The 16,906-nt window shown below is 29.8% G+C and overlaps 1 protein-coding gene and 1 pseudogene across 1 annotated transcript; both read right to left on the bottom strand.

Moving 5' to 3' along the window:
• Positions 1 to 8,053: 8,053 nt before the first annotated feature.
• On the bottom strand, positions 8,054 to 8,783 carry LOC139875159 (uncharacterized). The gene is made up of 3 exons (XM_071862516.1): positions 8,741 to 8,783; positions 8,466 to 8,617; positions 8,054 to 8,347 (listed from the first exon to the last, which is right to left on the bottom strand). Exons 1-3 carry the CDS (start codon positions 8,781 to 8,783, stop codon positions 8,054 to 8,056), a joined length of 489 nt encoding a protein of 162 aa, XP_071718617.1.
• Positions 8,784 to 9,350: 567 nt separating this feature from the next.
• On the bottom strand, positions 9,351 to 14,209 carry LOC139876376 (uncharacterized; annotated as a pseudogene).
• Positions 14,210 to 16,906: the final 2,697 nt, after the last annotated feature.

Here is a 16,906-nt window from a genome sequence, read left to right as displayed (position 1 = left end):
ACATGTTTACTTATCATTTATCATGATTAAACATAGTGTAACAATATCTTAATATGATTCATATGTAATTAGTAAGACGTTGTTATAACGATAATCGTTATATATATCGTTTCGAGTTTCTTAATTCAATAAACACAATTTTATGTATATAACTCATTGTTAAAATACCTAATGAGATACTTACTTATCATAATATCATGTTAATTATATATATAATCATATATATGTCATCATATAGTTTTTACAAGTTTTAACGTTCGTGAATCACCGGTCAACTTGGGTGGTCAATTGTCTATATGAAACCTATTTCAATTAATCAAGTCTTAACAAGTTTGATTGCTTAACATGTTGGAAACACTTAATCATGTAAATATCAATTTCATTTAATATATATAAACATGGAAAAGTTCGGGTCACTACAAATATGATATTAATCTCATCTGATTTACGGTTACAACTAGAGTACATAATCTCTAAAACATTAGAAATTATATAATCGTCATGTAGAACGATGATTATGCTTGACGTACAGATTGTGATGTTGAGGCGCGTGATGCTGCTGGTACGGATGATGCTGTCTGTGATGCCTGTAAGTTGTGCATCATATTTTCTAAAGTCACTATTTGAGCGCTAAGCTCGTTGACTTTTTCTATTATTCCGGGATGATTGGCGGTTGGAACAATCGGATGAATAAGGTTTAGAATTTGAGATAGTATATAATCATGACGAGATACTCTGGAAATGAGAGAGAAAATGGTGTCTCGAACAGGTTCGCCGGTAAGTGCTTCAGGTTCTTCGCCAAGAGGGGAATGTGGTGGATGGAAGGGATCGCCTTCTTCTTGTCTCCAATGATTTAATAGACTACGAACTCATCAGATGAATTGAGGATGGCTGATTGTTTGATTCATTCTGGTGACGCTGCTTCCAGAGCTTAGGTGAACATCCATGTTGGAATAGCTATCAGATTCCGAAGAACTCGAACTAGTGACGAGTCCCATTTCGTACTTTCGAATAAAGGATTTTCAATATGAAATGATTTTTGGCTATCGGATGGTATTCTAATTACAAAGAATATCTATATATATAGAACAAAAGATTTGGTAGATTACGAAGGAATTTACAGCATATGTCAGGCAAATCTACAGTAACAGATACTCTAGGATATGAATTTTGTCTATACACTATTCATGCAATCAATGCAGTAAGATATGTCTAGACTAGGAATGATAAGTAGGTAATTTCCTAAGAATGATAAGTAGATGATTTTCGACACGAAATGATAAGCAAAACTTTTGACATGCAGACACGGTCGAAGTCCAGACCCACTAATACATCTAAACAACTTAGCAGTTAGACACACTAATGCAAGACCTGGTTCGCTAAGACCATCGCTCTGATACCACCTGACATGCCCCGTCCGAATCCATCTAGACGAAGTCATTACATTTGGTTACATCGCGAGGTACTTGACCTCTATATGATACATTTTACAAACATTGCATTCGTTTTTAAAAGACAAACTTTCTTTACATCAAAAGTTGACGGCATGCATACCATTTCATAATATATCTAACTATAATTGACTTAATAATAATCTTGATGAACTCAACGACTCGAATGCAACGTCTTTTGAAATATGTCATGAATGACTCCAAGTAATATCTCTAAAATGAGCAAATGCACAGTGGAAGATTTCTTTCATACATGAGAATAAACATGCTTTCAAGTGTCAACCAAAAGGTTAGTGAGTTCATTAGTTTATCATAAACATTCATTTCCATCATTTTAATAGACCACAAGATTTCAGATATTTTATTGTACACGTAACTCGAGTACAAAATAATACGCGTAACCCGCGAATTAAAAATCATTCATATGGTGAACGCTTGATAACCAACTTAACTTTAATGCATAGAATATCCCCAAACAGAACCTCTCGTCTGTATAATAATAATAATCTCGAAGTACTAAAGCATCCGTACCCCGGATGAGACTTGTCGAGGTCCATAGATCTATCTTTAGGATTCGCATCAATTAGGGTTCATACCCGTTTCCTAATTATTAGGTTACCAAGCTAAAAAGAGGTGATATTCAATATTCATAATCCAGCCATAGAATGTATTGATCACTTATGTCTATTTCGTAAAACATTAGTAAAATCAGCGCATGTATTCTCTGTCCCAAAAATATATATAAAGAGGGAGTAATGAAACTCACTCTACAATATTTTGTAGTAAAATATTCATACGACGATACTGAACAATGCAGGGTTGGCCTCAGATTCACGAACATATATCAATTATATATCTATTAAAACATATAATGGAAATCACATAATTTCATTTATTACTATATGTTATTTATGTAATTGTAGTTATATGAAATTCATACCAAATTTTATTTAAAATCATATACTTGAATTATATCTTAAATTATGTGTTATGTATGTTTATTTTGTATATTTATCTAAAATGATTATCATAGTTCTATTAGTATATATATATATATATATATATATATATATATATATATATATATATATATATATATATATATATATATATATATATATATATATATATATATATATATATATATATATATATATATATATATATATATATATATATATATATATATATTTAGTATTATATTAAAAATACCTAATTTGTTATGTGTAAGTATTTATATAATGTTAATACGTTTTTCCTATAGTTATATGGAATATCAATATAATTATAGTATATATAATAAGTGTGTTTTTATGTACCAAATATTTATTTGTTAAAAATGATAGTTTTGATAATAATGAGTTACTAATAATAATAATAATAATAACTTTATTAATAATGATAATATTAATAATAATAAATATTGTTTATAATGATACTTATGTTAATAATAATAATAATAATAATAATAATAATAATAATAATAATAATAATATTATTATTATTATTATTATTATTATTATTATTATTATTATTATTATAAGGACGATACTAATACTAATATTAAATAAAATATTAATAAATTTTATTATTTTCATATTAATGATAATAATAATAATCCTAATCATGTTAATAATAATAATTATACTAGTAATAATCATAATAATAATTCTTTTAATTATTCTACTAAACATATTACTAATATTAGTAATAATAATAATAATTAACAATAACAATAATTAATAATAATAATAATAATATAACAATAATAATAATAATAATAATAATAATAATAATAATAATAATAATAATAATAATAATAATAATAATAATAATAATAATAATAATAATAATAATAATAATAATAATAATAATAATAATAATGGTGACTACCTCACAATAATAAGCTCCAAAAATAAAATGCCCTTGCCCGGGCTCGAACCCTCGACCACTCGTTAACCCGAATACACCCTTAACCATCCTGTTATGTTTGTTTATCTGATTTATATCAGACTCCTATTAATTATAAACCGAATTCTTTTCTGTTTCCTAATATTCTTCTTCTCTACACCAAAAACTGAATCGACCCATAACCAATCCTAACTTCGAATTGAGGTTTGTTTAAGGCTTATAAATAATCAGAAAACTATAAAGTGTGCTTCATGATTAACACACACAAAAAAAAAAATTATATGATCATACCTGTTGTTCGCGACTTCCTTAAAAAAATCGATTTTTGATTTTGAGAAAGTTTTGGACAATACTTTCTACATGAAATAGTTTAGAAATCATGTATACAAACTTTAGGAATTATCAATTATTCCATAAACTCAATAACGAACTCGAATTTTCTTATGAACAAATCGTTTGACTTTTTAATTTATATGTTTGACTCCAAAATTCAAACTCAATATTAAAAATTGGAACTTGAGCTTTGGCAGATAGTTGGAGTAGAAGATTTAAAGCACAACTGCATTTACACATTTTGAAAATTTATTCGTTTACGAAGTTTTTGAAAAAATGAAATAAAACAGAGAACGGAAGCTGTGTTCTTCAAACTATGTTTTGATTTTTGTTGTTTAAGTTCGAGTTGTATTAGTAGAGGGTTATATAAAGTTTAATAGATATATTTACAACTGGATTAACTCAATTAACGCGTATTATAGCTTGATTGCTCGACAATAAAATATTCTGTCAGAATAAAAGTAATAAAAAAATAAAGTGATTCTACTGCTTTTGTTTGATTCTTGTGGATAACCCTTAATTGGTACGATCCATGAGAAAGAAAACAATTTCTCCTACAGTTGGACAACGATTGAAAAATAGAATACGTATTTTATATGTAATTATGTATATATATATATATACGGTATTTATATATTTATATATGTGTGTACATGTATTTATATATATATATATATATATATATATATATATATATATATATATATATATATATATATATATATATATATATATATATATATATATATATATATATATATGGGCAGGATCAATGGGGAAGTAACCAATCAGGGGGAAGCGGGGGAAGCAAAAAAAAAATTCGTTTTTTTGGAATTTTTTTTCCTGCATCAAGATCACACGAAAATATGAGCATTTAGAAGAGACACTTCGTGATGAATGTTATTATTTAGGCGGAAAAATGATCGACAAAAATAACATTCAAGATAATATTGTTCGTGAAGAATATGAACGTTTTTTTCATGTTTTGTGAAGTAAAATTTAGCCCGATTTAGAGTTTAGGGTTTAGGGTTTGGTGTTTTGAGTTTATTCCATAAACCCAAAACACCAAACTCTAAACCCTAAACCCTAAACCCTAAACTCTAAACCGTTCGTGTTAAAAACTCAATCTAAATCCTAAATCTAAACCCTAAATCTAAACCCTTAACCCTAAATTTCTAAACTATAATATCTAAACCCTAATATCTAAATCCTAATAGCTAAAACCTCAACATATGCTCGAAAAACACGATAATTGTTATATATTACTTCTTCGAGCGTTTTCCCGCCAAAATAAAAACATTTATCACAAAGTGTCTCTACTAAATGTTCATATTTTTATCCCATCTATAATGTTCGTGAACAAAGTTTTTTCAAAAAATGAAAAAAAAAAGTTTTTGCTTCCCCCCGCTTCCCCCCGATTCCCCCTGATTGGTTACTTCTCTCTTGATCCTACCACTATATATATATATATATATATATATATATATATATATATATATATATATATATATATATATATATACATATATATATATATATACATATATATATATATACATATATATATGTATATACATATATATACATATATATATGTATATACATATATATATGTATATACATATATATACATATATATACATATATATACATATATATACATATATATACATATATATATATTGAATATATAAGGAACATAATAATATTAATTACACAAATATTAATATCTAATATTAATGAAACAAATAATAATAATAATAATAATAATAATAATAATAATAATAATAATAATAATAATAATAATAATAATAATAATAATAATAATAATAATAATAATAATAATAATAATAATAATAGAATTAATAATGTTTATAATAATAACAGCAAAATAATACTAATAATACTAATAATGATGATATTTAATAATAATAATAATAATGATAACAATAATATCAATAACAATATAACAAATCAAATGTATCAAATTTCATATATATGTAATTTACTTATTAATAATAACACTGATATTTATATTAAATATCTATTCTAATAATAGTAATGAGAGTAATAATATTATTAGTAAGGATAGTAATTTAGATGCATAAAATTTCATATCTATATGTTATCTATAATAATATAACTAATACTAATATTAATGAAAGTAATAATGATACTACTATAACAACTATATTTTAACATGTTAATAATCTATTATTAATTATGTAATATTTAATAATCATATAATATTATATAATAACTTTTATTGATTAATTATTATTTATAAAGTATATATATATATATATATATATATATATATATATATATATATATATATATATATATATATATATATATATATATATATTATAATATACCTATAATAGTTATACATAAAATCACATGTATATATATATATATAGATTCACTTTAAATTACACTTATTTATTTTGTATCTTATTTTACATTTTTGATTTTATTATATTATATTACTTTCAATTATTATTTATATATTTACATTTATTTTTATATTCATAATTATCTTTATTTACAACAATGGTTCGTGAATCGTCGGGAATAGTCAAAGGTATAAATGAATCCATGTACTTAATTCAAAATTCTGATAATCAACATTACAGACTTTGGTCATTGTGTCGAAATCATCTAAAGATTAAGTTTAAATTTGGTCGGAAATTTTCGGGTCGTCACACTTTGTAGTATACATTTACCAAGTTCTTCTTAGTAATGTTAAGGAAATGATAATCGATATATCGATGCTCAAATACAAAAGCATCTTGAAGTAGCAAAACACATCCAACGCATACACCCTTAACCTCGTTAGTGATTTTGTGATGAATAGTTCCTTTTATAGAACATGTAGTATCCTAAATATTATAGTAGCATATAAATAACCAGATATTAATAACGCATAATTAAAAGAGAGTCATAGCATATTGAGGATCTTACTTTTAACAATATTGATAGATCACCCAACTCATTTAGAACACAAGACTTGATAACAACAACAATCTTATCGATTTTGCCCTTTTTCAGACAACCAGATATTGCTCCTAAATTCAAGTCCCCTTCACAATAAAACAGAAACCCGATTTCATAAAGTGTATTTAAATAAAATACGTTTGCTATGCTACCTTATATATAATTTAACTTTAATGTACAATTGAAAAACAAGACACGGTTAATTATTATTATTACCACAATTAAGATATGCCCATTTTGACGCCAAAATTCACGGAAGTTGTACAAAGCTATAATCAAATGTTGCCTCTTTAATCACTTGCCTTATATATTCTTGGGTTGACCTCGGATGTTCAACCTCGTTAAATTCACCCTGGCTTCTTCGACGAAGAGCAGACTCGCGAATACCCAGACCTGGAATATTGTATCAAAGTTCAATGTACTCATGATGACATTCTAGAATTGGCGGCAGTAGTGGTGGCGGGGGAAGGGGGTGGTGGTGGTGGTGTTATTTGCAAGAAAATCCCAATCATCTTCCATTTTGAGCGTGTCTTATTATTAAGTTTAAATGAAGTTCTTTTCTTGTTTTGTTCTGCATAGGGCACTCTTTTAAAGACATAAAATCCGATCTTGAAAATCCGAAAAATCTTGACATTATTGCAATTACGCACAGACCAACACGCATGGTGCTTTTTTGGTCTGTGTGTGATGCGTGTAACATCAGGAAAGAAGGTGTGTTACGCCAGAAGTTATGCAGTCTTGATGAAAATCTCATTAACACGTATCACACACCAAGTTATACGCATGTATGCGTGGTGCGTGATGCGTGGTCAGGGGGCATTATTGCAATTACGAAACTTTAGGGGCATATTGTTACACGTTCTCGGAGATGGGGGAATCTTTTTGACCAATTTTCCTTTTATTCAAACAAATCAACGCATGAAATAGTTGTTTAAAATCAACTTATGTGTTTGATCTCATTTTTATTAAGTCGGACCGACTAGCTAGCCTTTTGAACACTTTAAGCAAAAACCAGGTTACTGGTTTTACTAGCACGGCCCAACAAGCAAACAATGAAACAAACCAGTTTGAACTTGTTAAAGGACCCTTGAACAATGTGAAACTGCAAGAGTCAGTTTTCGATTATTGTAAACCAAAACTCATTTCTTAACAATAATTGACTTTATCAAAACATTTTACACAGAGAACTAGAATCCTGCATTGACCAACTTTTTCTAATTTTATTAATTAATTGTCATGTCCCACATCATACAAATCATGGAAAGTGGAAAAAGTGGAAAACGACATATAAATATAAAATGCATATAATTGGAATACAAATGAAGTGCAATGTAACTAAATTTATTAATGAATTGTGGTTACGGATCCAAGAAAAGAAGCTCTGCTTTTGTGGAAGCTCGTGGAAACCGCGTAACATCCTTAGCGAAGTTGTACTTTTCATGAGCATCAACAGTTGCACGGTGTTGGATTGATATCTTTTCAGAAGTGGGAGAATGAACAAGTAAAAGCTTTATAAAGAGCAACAAGGCTCTTGATCTTTCTACACAGAAGATGTTTATAGTTCTCAATTGGTTCATTGTCCGGTCCAAACAGTCAAAAGCTTCCAAATAAGTTAATGATGGTTTCACATCCAAATGCATCTTTGGAAGATCCTGGAAATACATTAAAAGTGAGACTGACTGTATTAAAAGAACCTACATTAAATTACTATATAAGCGCAGTAGCGCACCCAACATAAAAACACAAGAGAAAATGTTTAGCACTCTTTACCTGATTATTCACATTGAGTTGTCCTAAGTTAGGTGAGTTCCGAAGCCTACATATAACACCTTGAAGTTGAAACAGATCACCATATTTGAAATTTTGTAAGCTTAGAGACATTAAACTACTAGCAGGGTGTGGAAGCCACATGGGAATTTTTTCTGCAATAGAAAACTATGATGGTGAAAGTAAGATATTAAGTTACCAATGAAAGATATGGAAGATGATATGAAAGAAAAGTTCACTTGCTCAAACACATCTAATGAAAAACAAAGATTAAATACCTGAAGATAATACCAGCCAATAACAAAATTCCAATGACGGCATATTACTTACAAAGCTGGCCCAAATTTATTATTTCAACTCCTTGAATGGGTTTACAGAAAGCTATACCAACCACACTAAGACATTAACTATGCAATAACTGAAGCAAAGTTGCATCAAGGCAATGTATGACTATTAACTTATATAAAGTTGCAGACTTGATCTTGAAATTGTAAGCACTTGTGCTTGAAAACATGTGCAACTTCTTAAGCTGTGGTAAGTTAACGACAGTTTCATACTCATTTGATATGGTATTAACCATAACATATGTCAAAGTGCAATTTATTATTTAACTTAATTTGTAGTGTGAAAATGTAACTGTAACATGTCACTGCGGCTCACGCCACAAAGCAGTGTATATTAACCATAACATATGTCAAAGTGTGTAAAAGAATAATTATTTAATTTAAACTAAGTTAATTAAACACTGATATTTAGAGAATAAACTTGACATATAATCTTTCAATCTCACGAACAACATGATTTTGTGTAAAACTCAATGTAACACTAGCTAGGTTAAGTTTTAGAATAAGTGATCCCTGTAAAGCATGTTGATGTAGTTTAGGACAGAAACATATATTTATATTGATTTCTATTATGTAATATAATATAATATAATATAATACAAATTAAAATAACTTCAAAACACACTAGCATTTAATTTTTTGTTGCACCACTTTTTTATTGTCGCACCACTTGCATTGTGAACATTCAACACATCAATATCCGATTAACTGATATCCATTACCGATAATAGCTCGTGAACAATAGTCCCAATATCCATTCGATCTTTTGGATTCTGAGAAGAACATTGTACTCCGATGTCCATTAATGAAATCAAACTGTTTTCATTTACATTCTCATGTAGAAGCACCGGATCAATAATCTGAAGTACATTGCCATTTTTCAAGGCAGTCCTAGCATAGGAATGCAAACTTAGACCTTCACGAAACATTGGATCAATAGGCTTTTTCCTTATCAACATCTCCAATAACACGATCCCGTAGCTATATATGTCTCCGCTAGCTGACACTTCATTTCCAACTCCGTATTCTGCAACACATGGAGTTACTTGTATGACATAAGATATATAATTAAATTTAAATAAATAAATAAAATGGCGGTGCGTAATGGTTAATAGATGATTTCACCTATGAATCAACACATATTTTCGTTTCATTCAGCACCATATGTAATTCAGAGGTTACATACAATCGCGCTGAATGATGAATGATTAAGCATTCGGGACTCAATCATTTAATTGAGAGGCAATCAAACACATCTTAATAGTTAATTTACCTGGAGGTGCATATCCAATGGTTCCTCTTATAACACTCGAGCTACTATTGTTTTCATTAGTAACTTCTTCAAGAGAAAGAATTTTAGCAAGGCCAAAATCTCCAATGTGAGCAACCATATCACCATCTAATAAGATGTTGCTTGGCTTCAAATCACAATGAACAACAACATTTTCACAGTGACAATGTAGATATTCAAGAGCACAAGCCACATCTTTGAGAATGTTGATTCTTTGAGCTAGATCTAACAGAGAGTTCGTTGAATACAACCAACTATCGATACTCCCATTTGGCATGAATTCATAAACTAAAGCTTTGAAATCGTTGTTTTGATAATCAACACTTGAGCAAGAAGTGAGGACCTTCACAAGGTTGCGATGACGAATATGTCTCAAGGCATCACACTCGGCCATAAAACTCTTGATACCTCCTTTCCGTTGAAGGTTTAGTACCTTAATTGCCACTATCAATCCATCTTCATCAAAACCTCCTTTGTAAACCGATGCAAAACCACCTTTACCGATCAAATTCTTCGACGAGAACCCTTCGGTCGCGTTGAAAAGTCTTTCATATGTTATCCTTTCCAAAGATTTAACGAGTAGTGATTCTGATGGCTTTTCTGTTCTCGTTTTTATACTAATGAATACAAACGACACCAAAGCTAAACTTCCAACAATGGAAGACAACGAAATCACAAGAACAATACGAATCAAATGATTATTTCTACTTCTTTTGGATTTGCTATTGGTGCTTTTGCATTTGGGTAAGTTGAGCTCGGGTATACCCCCACAAATCATGTTATTCCCACCAAGGGATATTGCGCTTGGGTAAGCGAAAATACCTTTAACAGGTACTTCTCCATCAAAGTTGTTGTATGAAAGATTAAGATTCACAAGGGGAAGTTGCTGCAAAGATGTTGGAATGAGTCCAGATAAGTTATTTCTTGAGAGGTCTAAAGTATCAAGGGTTACGTAGCTACCAATATTACTTGGAAGCTCACCCGAAAAGTAGTTGCTGGATAAAATAAGATATTTTAGGACTTTTAGGTTGCCAATTTCTATTGGAAGTACTCCAGAAAATTTGTTTTGACTCAGATCTAGCATGGAAAGCATAGAGAGTTGGAATAGCTCGTCGGGTAAACGTCCGCTTAGGTTATTTGCACTAAATTCTATAAGTGTTAACATTTTGCATCTTCCTATAGTTGAGGGTATACTGCCTATGAGCTTGTTCGAACTTAAATCTACAGAAGTAAGACGTGACATGTTTCCTATAGAGTTTGGAATCATCCCAAGGAGATAATTTACATCAAGACGCATATCGACCATGTTTTCAATCTGACCAATGCTTACGGGGCATACTTCCTATCAAGTTGTTTGAACCTAGATTCAGTGAAATTAGGCCGAACAAATTACCTATAGACGAAGGGATGCTACCTGTAATATAGTTTCTATCAAGCCATAGTAACCATAAATTGGATGACAAATTCCCAAGAGAGTCCGGTAACACCCCACCTAAATTATTGATACTAACTTCAAGTGCTTCCAAATTGCTGCAGTTGGACAAAGAATCCAAAAACTTCATGCCATTAATACTCTTATTTCCGAATTTGTTATTACCAAGATATAGGTAAGTAAGATATTGTAGCTTGTCAAAAGCTATATCTAAATCCCCTGTGAGATTATTATAAGAAATACCAAGTGTCTTTAACTCTGAACAATTTGATACTGAGCGTGGAATTATTCCATCCAAGTGATTGGAAGACAACTCTAGCATCTGAAGATGGGGCTGATTCAAGCATAAGTTGGAGGGTAGACTACCACGAAGACGATTTTCTGTAACACTTAATTGGTCTAACATTGAAAGGTTAAACAAAAATGACGGAAGAGTTCCGACGAGTTGATTTTCACCAATATCAAATTTTCTTAAGTTTTTCAACTGATTTAAGGAATCTGGAATGGTCCCACCTAATGGATTCAAAGATAGAGAGAGTTGTTCAAGAGATGTGAGATTGCCAAGAAATTGTGGAATCCCGCCAGTTAAATTATTCTTAGACAAGAATAAATTTGTGAGCATCTCTAGAGAACCTATAAAAGTTGGAATTTTTCCGGATAGCAAGTTATAAGATAGATTAATGAAATATAGTTTCGAGCAACTTGATATGTTAGCCGGGATCTGTCCTGTGAACGAATTATTAACAAGGGATAACACTTGTAATCGAAATAAGTTGCCTATTTCAGGAGGGATATTTCCATTAAGTAGATTATTGTCAACAATAATGTACCTGAGGAAGCTAAGGTTGCCAATATAAGGAGATAACGAACCTACCACACCTGCTCCTGATATATTTAATATGGTAACTCTTTGGTGTCGAAGACCACATGTTACCCCTTGCCACTGACATAAAGGAATAGAATCATTCCAAGATTTAAAGACGTCTTCGGGTGCTTTTGTAAACTTGGATATAATTGCCAATAAGGCTTCTTGATCTGTAGCGGCACTAGCGTCACACACAACTCGGTTCATAAATGGTAGAAGAGTAAGCATTAGGACTCCTTCAACAGACAAGAATGGGAAGACCATATCAGTAGTACTTTGTAGTGTATGTATTTTAAAACTTTGACTTAAAGAAAACTTGTTAATTTGATTATATTAGGCTAGAATGTTACTTATTTATACTGTAAAAAATGATACCTCCGATCTAAACTATGTCAAAAGTCAAACTAATATATTCATATAGAAAAAAGTGTGTGATTGGTCCCTAATGTTTGCCTTATGTTTATTTTTGACGTTATTGGTCACCCAACTACACTCGTCCCGAGGTTAGTCACTACATCTGACGCACGCAGTGGCGGAGCCAGGATTTAACGTTGAGGGTGGCATTATGTAGTAATTAAATATAGTAATAAGAAATTTTCTTGTGAAATAACAACGATATCCGTTATAAATAAATAAACCATACGACTTACAAAAATAATAGTACTACGTATTATACAAAAAGCTACATTGATTACAAAAATAAATACAATCTTAATCATACTAGTTATCATTATCATAATAGTTAATATTAATATAAATTTATATAGTAAATAGGGTTGATTCGTTGAACATAAAGTGGAAAGAAAAAAAAAACCTAACCTTAGCAGTTAGCACAATTGAGTCGCAAATGAGTTTCGCAAGGAGTGATGGAGATGCCAGCAATTTAATTAGACAAATGTGATAATGGACTTAAAGGGAATTAAAAAACTTAAATTAAAATGGACTTATAGACTTAAATTAAAACTGAATTCGGTTATTTTTTACTTAATTAAGTTGTTGATATTGTTCATGTGAACTTAATTGTAATATGAGCCAATTGAGGAAGACGCTTTGATGGACCTAGACACCTATTATAAATAAAAAATTTATTATATATAATAATGGCTCCGCCTATGGACGCACGTTAATGTGAGTCCGTTAAGTGGTTTCATTTGCGTGACAGGTGAGGGTACTTTCGTCGGTTTACCTTTTCCCTTTCTTTCGTCTTACACTTTCATCTTCATCCCCATCTCTCCTTCATCTCTAACAACAAATATAAATCCTAATCATTCAATAACCAATTCAAAATCAAACACCACTTATCAAATTCAAATGAAATCAAATTAAAATGAAATGATCAAAATCAAACATCCTAATTTGTACATTATGCAAATTAGAGTTGTACATTTGTAAGCCATCGTCATCTCTTTTGGAAATTAAAGCTGTACAAATTGAGAAATCGAGCCCAAAGTGATAAGAATGGATATAAAAAATAAAAAAATAATAAAAAAACTCATGTCTAAAGGTTTATGAGTTCATAATCTCAAAGAAGTATTCAAAAATAAATATGAATCGAAACCACAACCTGTACGCCATCGTCATATCTGTTGTTCAGATCTAGAACACTGAAAGTCGAAAAGCTACCGGTGGAAATCGAAACCCACAACCTGTGTACAAACGACCCACCATCGGATCTGGTATACAAACCGAAATCTCTAAATTTCCGGTGTTTCAGTTTCCGTTCATGGCAACGGTGGTGGTTTAAAGTTTTTTCATTTTTTTCAATTGGGATTAAAGTTTGGTGGGATTTGTATGGTGCAATTTACATGTCTCTGTTCGTGCGAAAAGGGACAAGGCCTGCTTCTTTAGGCCAAAGCACATTGCGGCTAGCATAATGGTTATAGAGTTATTGGTATACAAAATTATATGTTTTCATTTAAAATATTTTGTACTGTGTTAAAGAAAACACTGTCAAATGCACCAAATTTACATAATTTAGTTTTTCATAATTTAACTAATCAAATCCATATAATTACTTTAAATTGTTAGCACAAAATAATATGGAGTAATTGTTAAACAATAGTAAATAACAACTTTATCTACAATGTTCTACCGTTCATGTTCTCGGATTAGGCCAGATTTTTTCATGGGCAATAGTTCGAGACGGGTTATGCAAATATGAATGTGTAGGTGATTTAGTCCCCCTTAATGATCCCAAAGTGGTGTTAGAAAAAAAATTTATCGTTAAAAAAATCAAAAAGAGTCTATAGTTACAAAAATTTAAAATTTGAAACTACAATATAAGTAATATATATATATAACCGTCTTTATATAATTTTTATTATTAAAGACAAAAAATAAAAATAAAAATAAAAAATCTCATTACCAATTTGCAATATATGTTATTATTATGAATAAAAAAACAAAAACAAAAGCGTGGCCAACTAATGTTTAGCACCCACTATTCACTAACACCCATATTTGATTTAAGATGACAAAAACAAAAACAAAATATTCAAACAAAACCACAATTATTCAGCCCCTTCACTGTTATATAATATGTCAATTTCAGTTTTTTAATGTTATTATTATTATTATTATTATTATTATTATTATTATTATTACTACTACTACTACAACAACAACAACAACAACAATACCCAATCCCGCAAGTGCGAGGTATGGGGGAGGTGAGATGTAGACAATCCTACCTCTACCCTATAGTAGAAGAGAAGTCATTTCTCCATCCACAGGCAGGACCCGTGTTCGAAGAAAGTCGTCCCTCTCTGTACTCGAGAGTAGAGAGATTGCTTCCGGTGGACCTCCGGCCAGAACTGAAACAATACTAAAAACAGAAAGCGATGTATACCTGAGTGTGCCGTACGGAGCTCATGGAAGGCGCAAGCAATATTACACCAAAATAACGATAGACAAGTATAGACACATATAAACGTATTAGATGCACATACTGTGACGACCCGGAAATTTCCGACCAAATTTAAACTTAATCTTTATATAATTCCGACTTGATAAGCAATGAATTTTTAATAAATCTTGAACCTCCGGAAAGAGTTTTACACAAGCTTTTGTTCACCCTTTTATTCCGACGATTCACGAACGTCATAACTTGATTTAATTGTTTAATTATTGTGTATATATATGGATTTATATGTATTTAACTTGAAAATATGATAATTAAATATCTCATTAAGTATATTAACAAAGTATTGTATATATATTTTCATACTACTAATTTAAAGAGTTTTTGAACAATATATATGTTACTATTTAAACGACGTAATTAACTTATGTTAAAATGTATATACATATAATGTATTACGAGTGTAAATACATCCTTACAAGTATTGAATACACTTATAATATACCAATACATATAAAGGATAGCTATACTCGTATTTCTGTTCAATTTTCTCAAGAATTCTACTCGCATTCATACGGTATTTTTACCCGTATTATACACAGCTTCTAGAAGTATTTACTATTGGTATATACCAATAGAAATCTGCAATTATTTGTGTAATATGTCATCCATGACCTATTCAATTTAATATGTCATCCATGACTTAATATATTTTAACTTATCTTAGATATTTTCACTAAAAGTCAAATTTTCAAGCATATAAATAAGCACCATTTCTAACTCACTTTTACACATTTATTTTCCAAATTTTACTTCTAATTTTCACACACACTTGCAAGAACTCTCTCAAGTTTTGTTCTGCTACTTCTTTCTAGCAACTTTACATTCTAAACTTGAGGTAAAAACTCTACTTCAACTCTTGTTCAATTCATATGTTTATAGATATCTATATAAGAGTTTATAAACTAGAACATAGTTTAGTTGATTCTAAACTTGTTTGTAAAACTAATCTAATCTTTCTAACTTAACTCTAATAACACTTATTTATATGTATTATGATGTTATATTAAGTTAATATAAGAACTTATAACTTGTACATATGAAGAACACCTTGAATCTTAACATATATCCTTTAATCTCCATTCAGTAAAAAGCGAGCTGTTTTGGGTTGAGAATTAAAAACCTATCTTAGACTTTGAGTTCGAGGCTAAGACTTTGGAAATATGTTAATATATGTAAATAAGACTTCCAGTATTTTTTCATGATTTTAGACAAAGTGGAAGTATTTTATCAAAAATCATATATTGGGTGGATGCCGGGATTTTTCCAAATCTGTCCACCGACACAAAAAGAGGGTAAAGCTCTAAAAATTACTACTTGGGATGAACTTTTCGAATTAGTTTTGTAAAATTGACTTCTTAAGAAATTCATAGCAATTTGATTCACTTTAAACGGAGTTGTAATGAATATTTGGCGAGCAAAACAAAATCTGCTAAAATTAACGTGGTATGGACGAAATTTATATTATAAAAACTATATTAACTATATCCTTGTTAACTTTTCCTATATCCTATATATATTTGGACATGTTATCATTAGTATAACAAAATATTATAATCTTGATTAATTTCGAGATTGTATATATATAATAA

The sequence above is a fragment of the Rutidosis leptorrhynchoides genome, chromosome 11 (assembly GCF_046630445.1).
Source record: "Rutidosis leptorrhynchoides isolate AG116_Rl617_1_P2 chromosome 11, CSIRO_AGI_Rlap_v1, whole genome shotgun sequence".
Classification (NCBI taxonomy): Eukaryota; Viridiplantae; Streptophyta; class Magnoliopsida; order Asterales; family Asteraceae; genus Rutidosis; species Rutidosis leptorrhynchoides.
The sequence above is the reverse complement of the archived record's forward strand: the minus strand, read 5'-3'. Positions and strand labels throughout refer to the sequence as shown.

What these genes read in the sequence shown, in the direction of transcription:
- LOC139875159 (XM_071862516.1), bottom strand. Translation starts at nt 8,783, where the DNA reads ATGCCGTCATTGGAATTTTGTTATTGGCTGGTATTATCTTCAG. An exon ending in TTGGCTGGTATTATCTTCAG is followed by an intron (nt 8,618 to 8,740) that starts GTATTTAATCTT and finishes TTTCTATTGCAG; the next exon opens with AAAAAATTCCCATGTGGCTT. An exon ending in AACTCAATGTGAATAATCAG is followed by an intron (nt 8,348 to 8,465) that starts GTAAAGAGTGCT and finishes ATGTATTTCCAG; the next exon opens with GATCTTCCAAAGATGCATTT.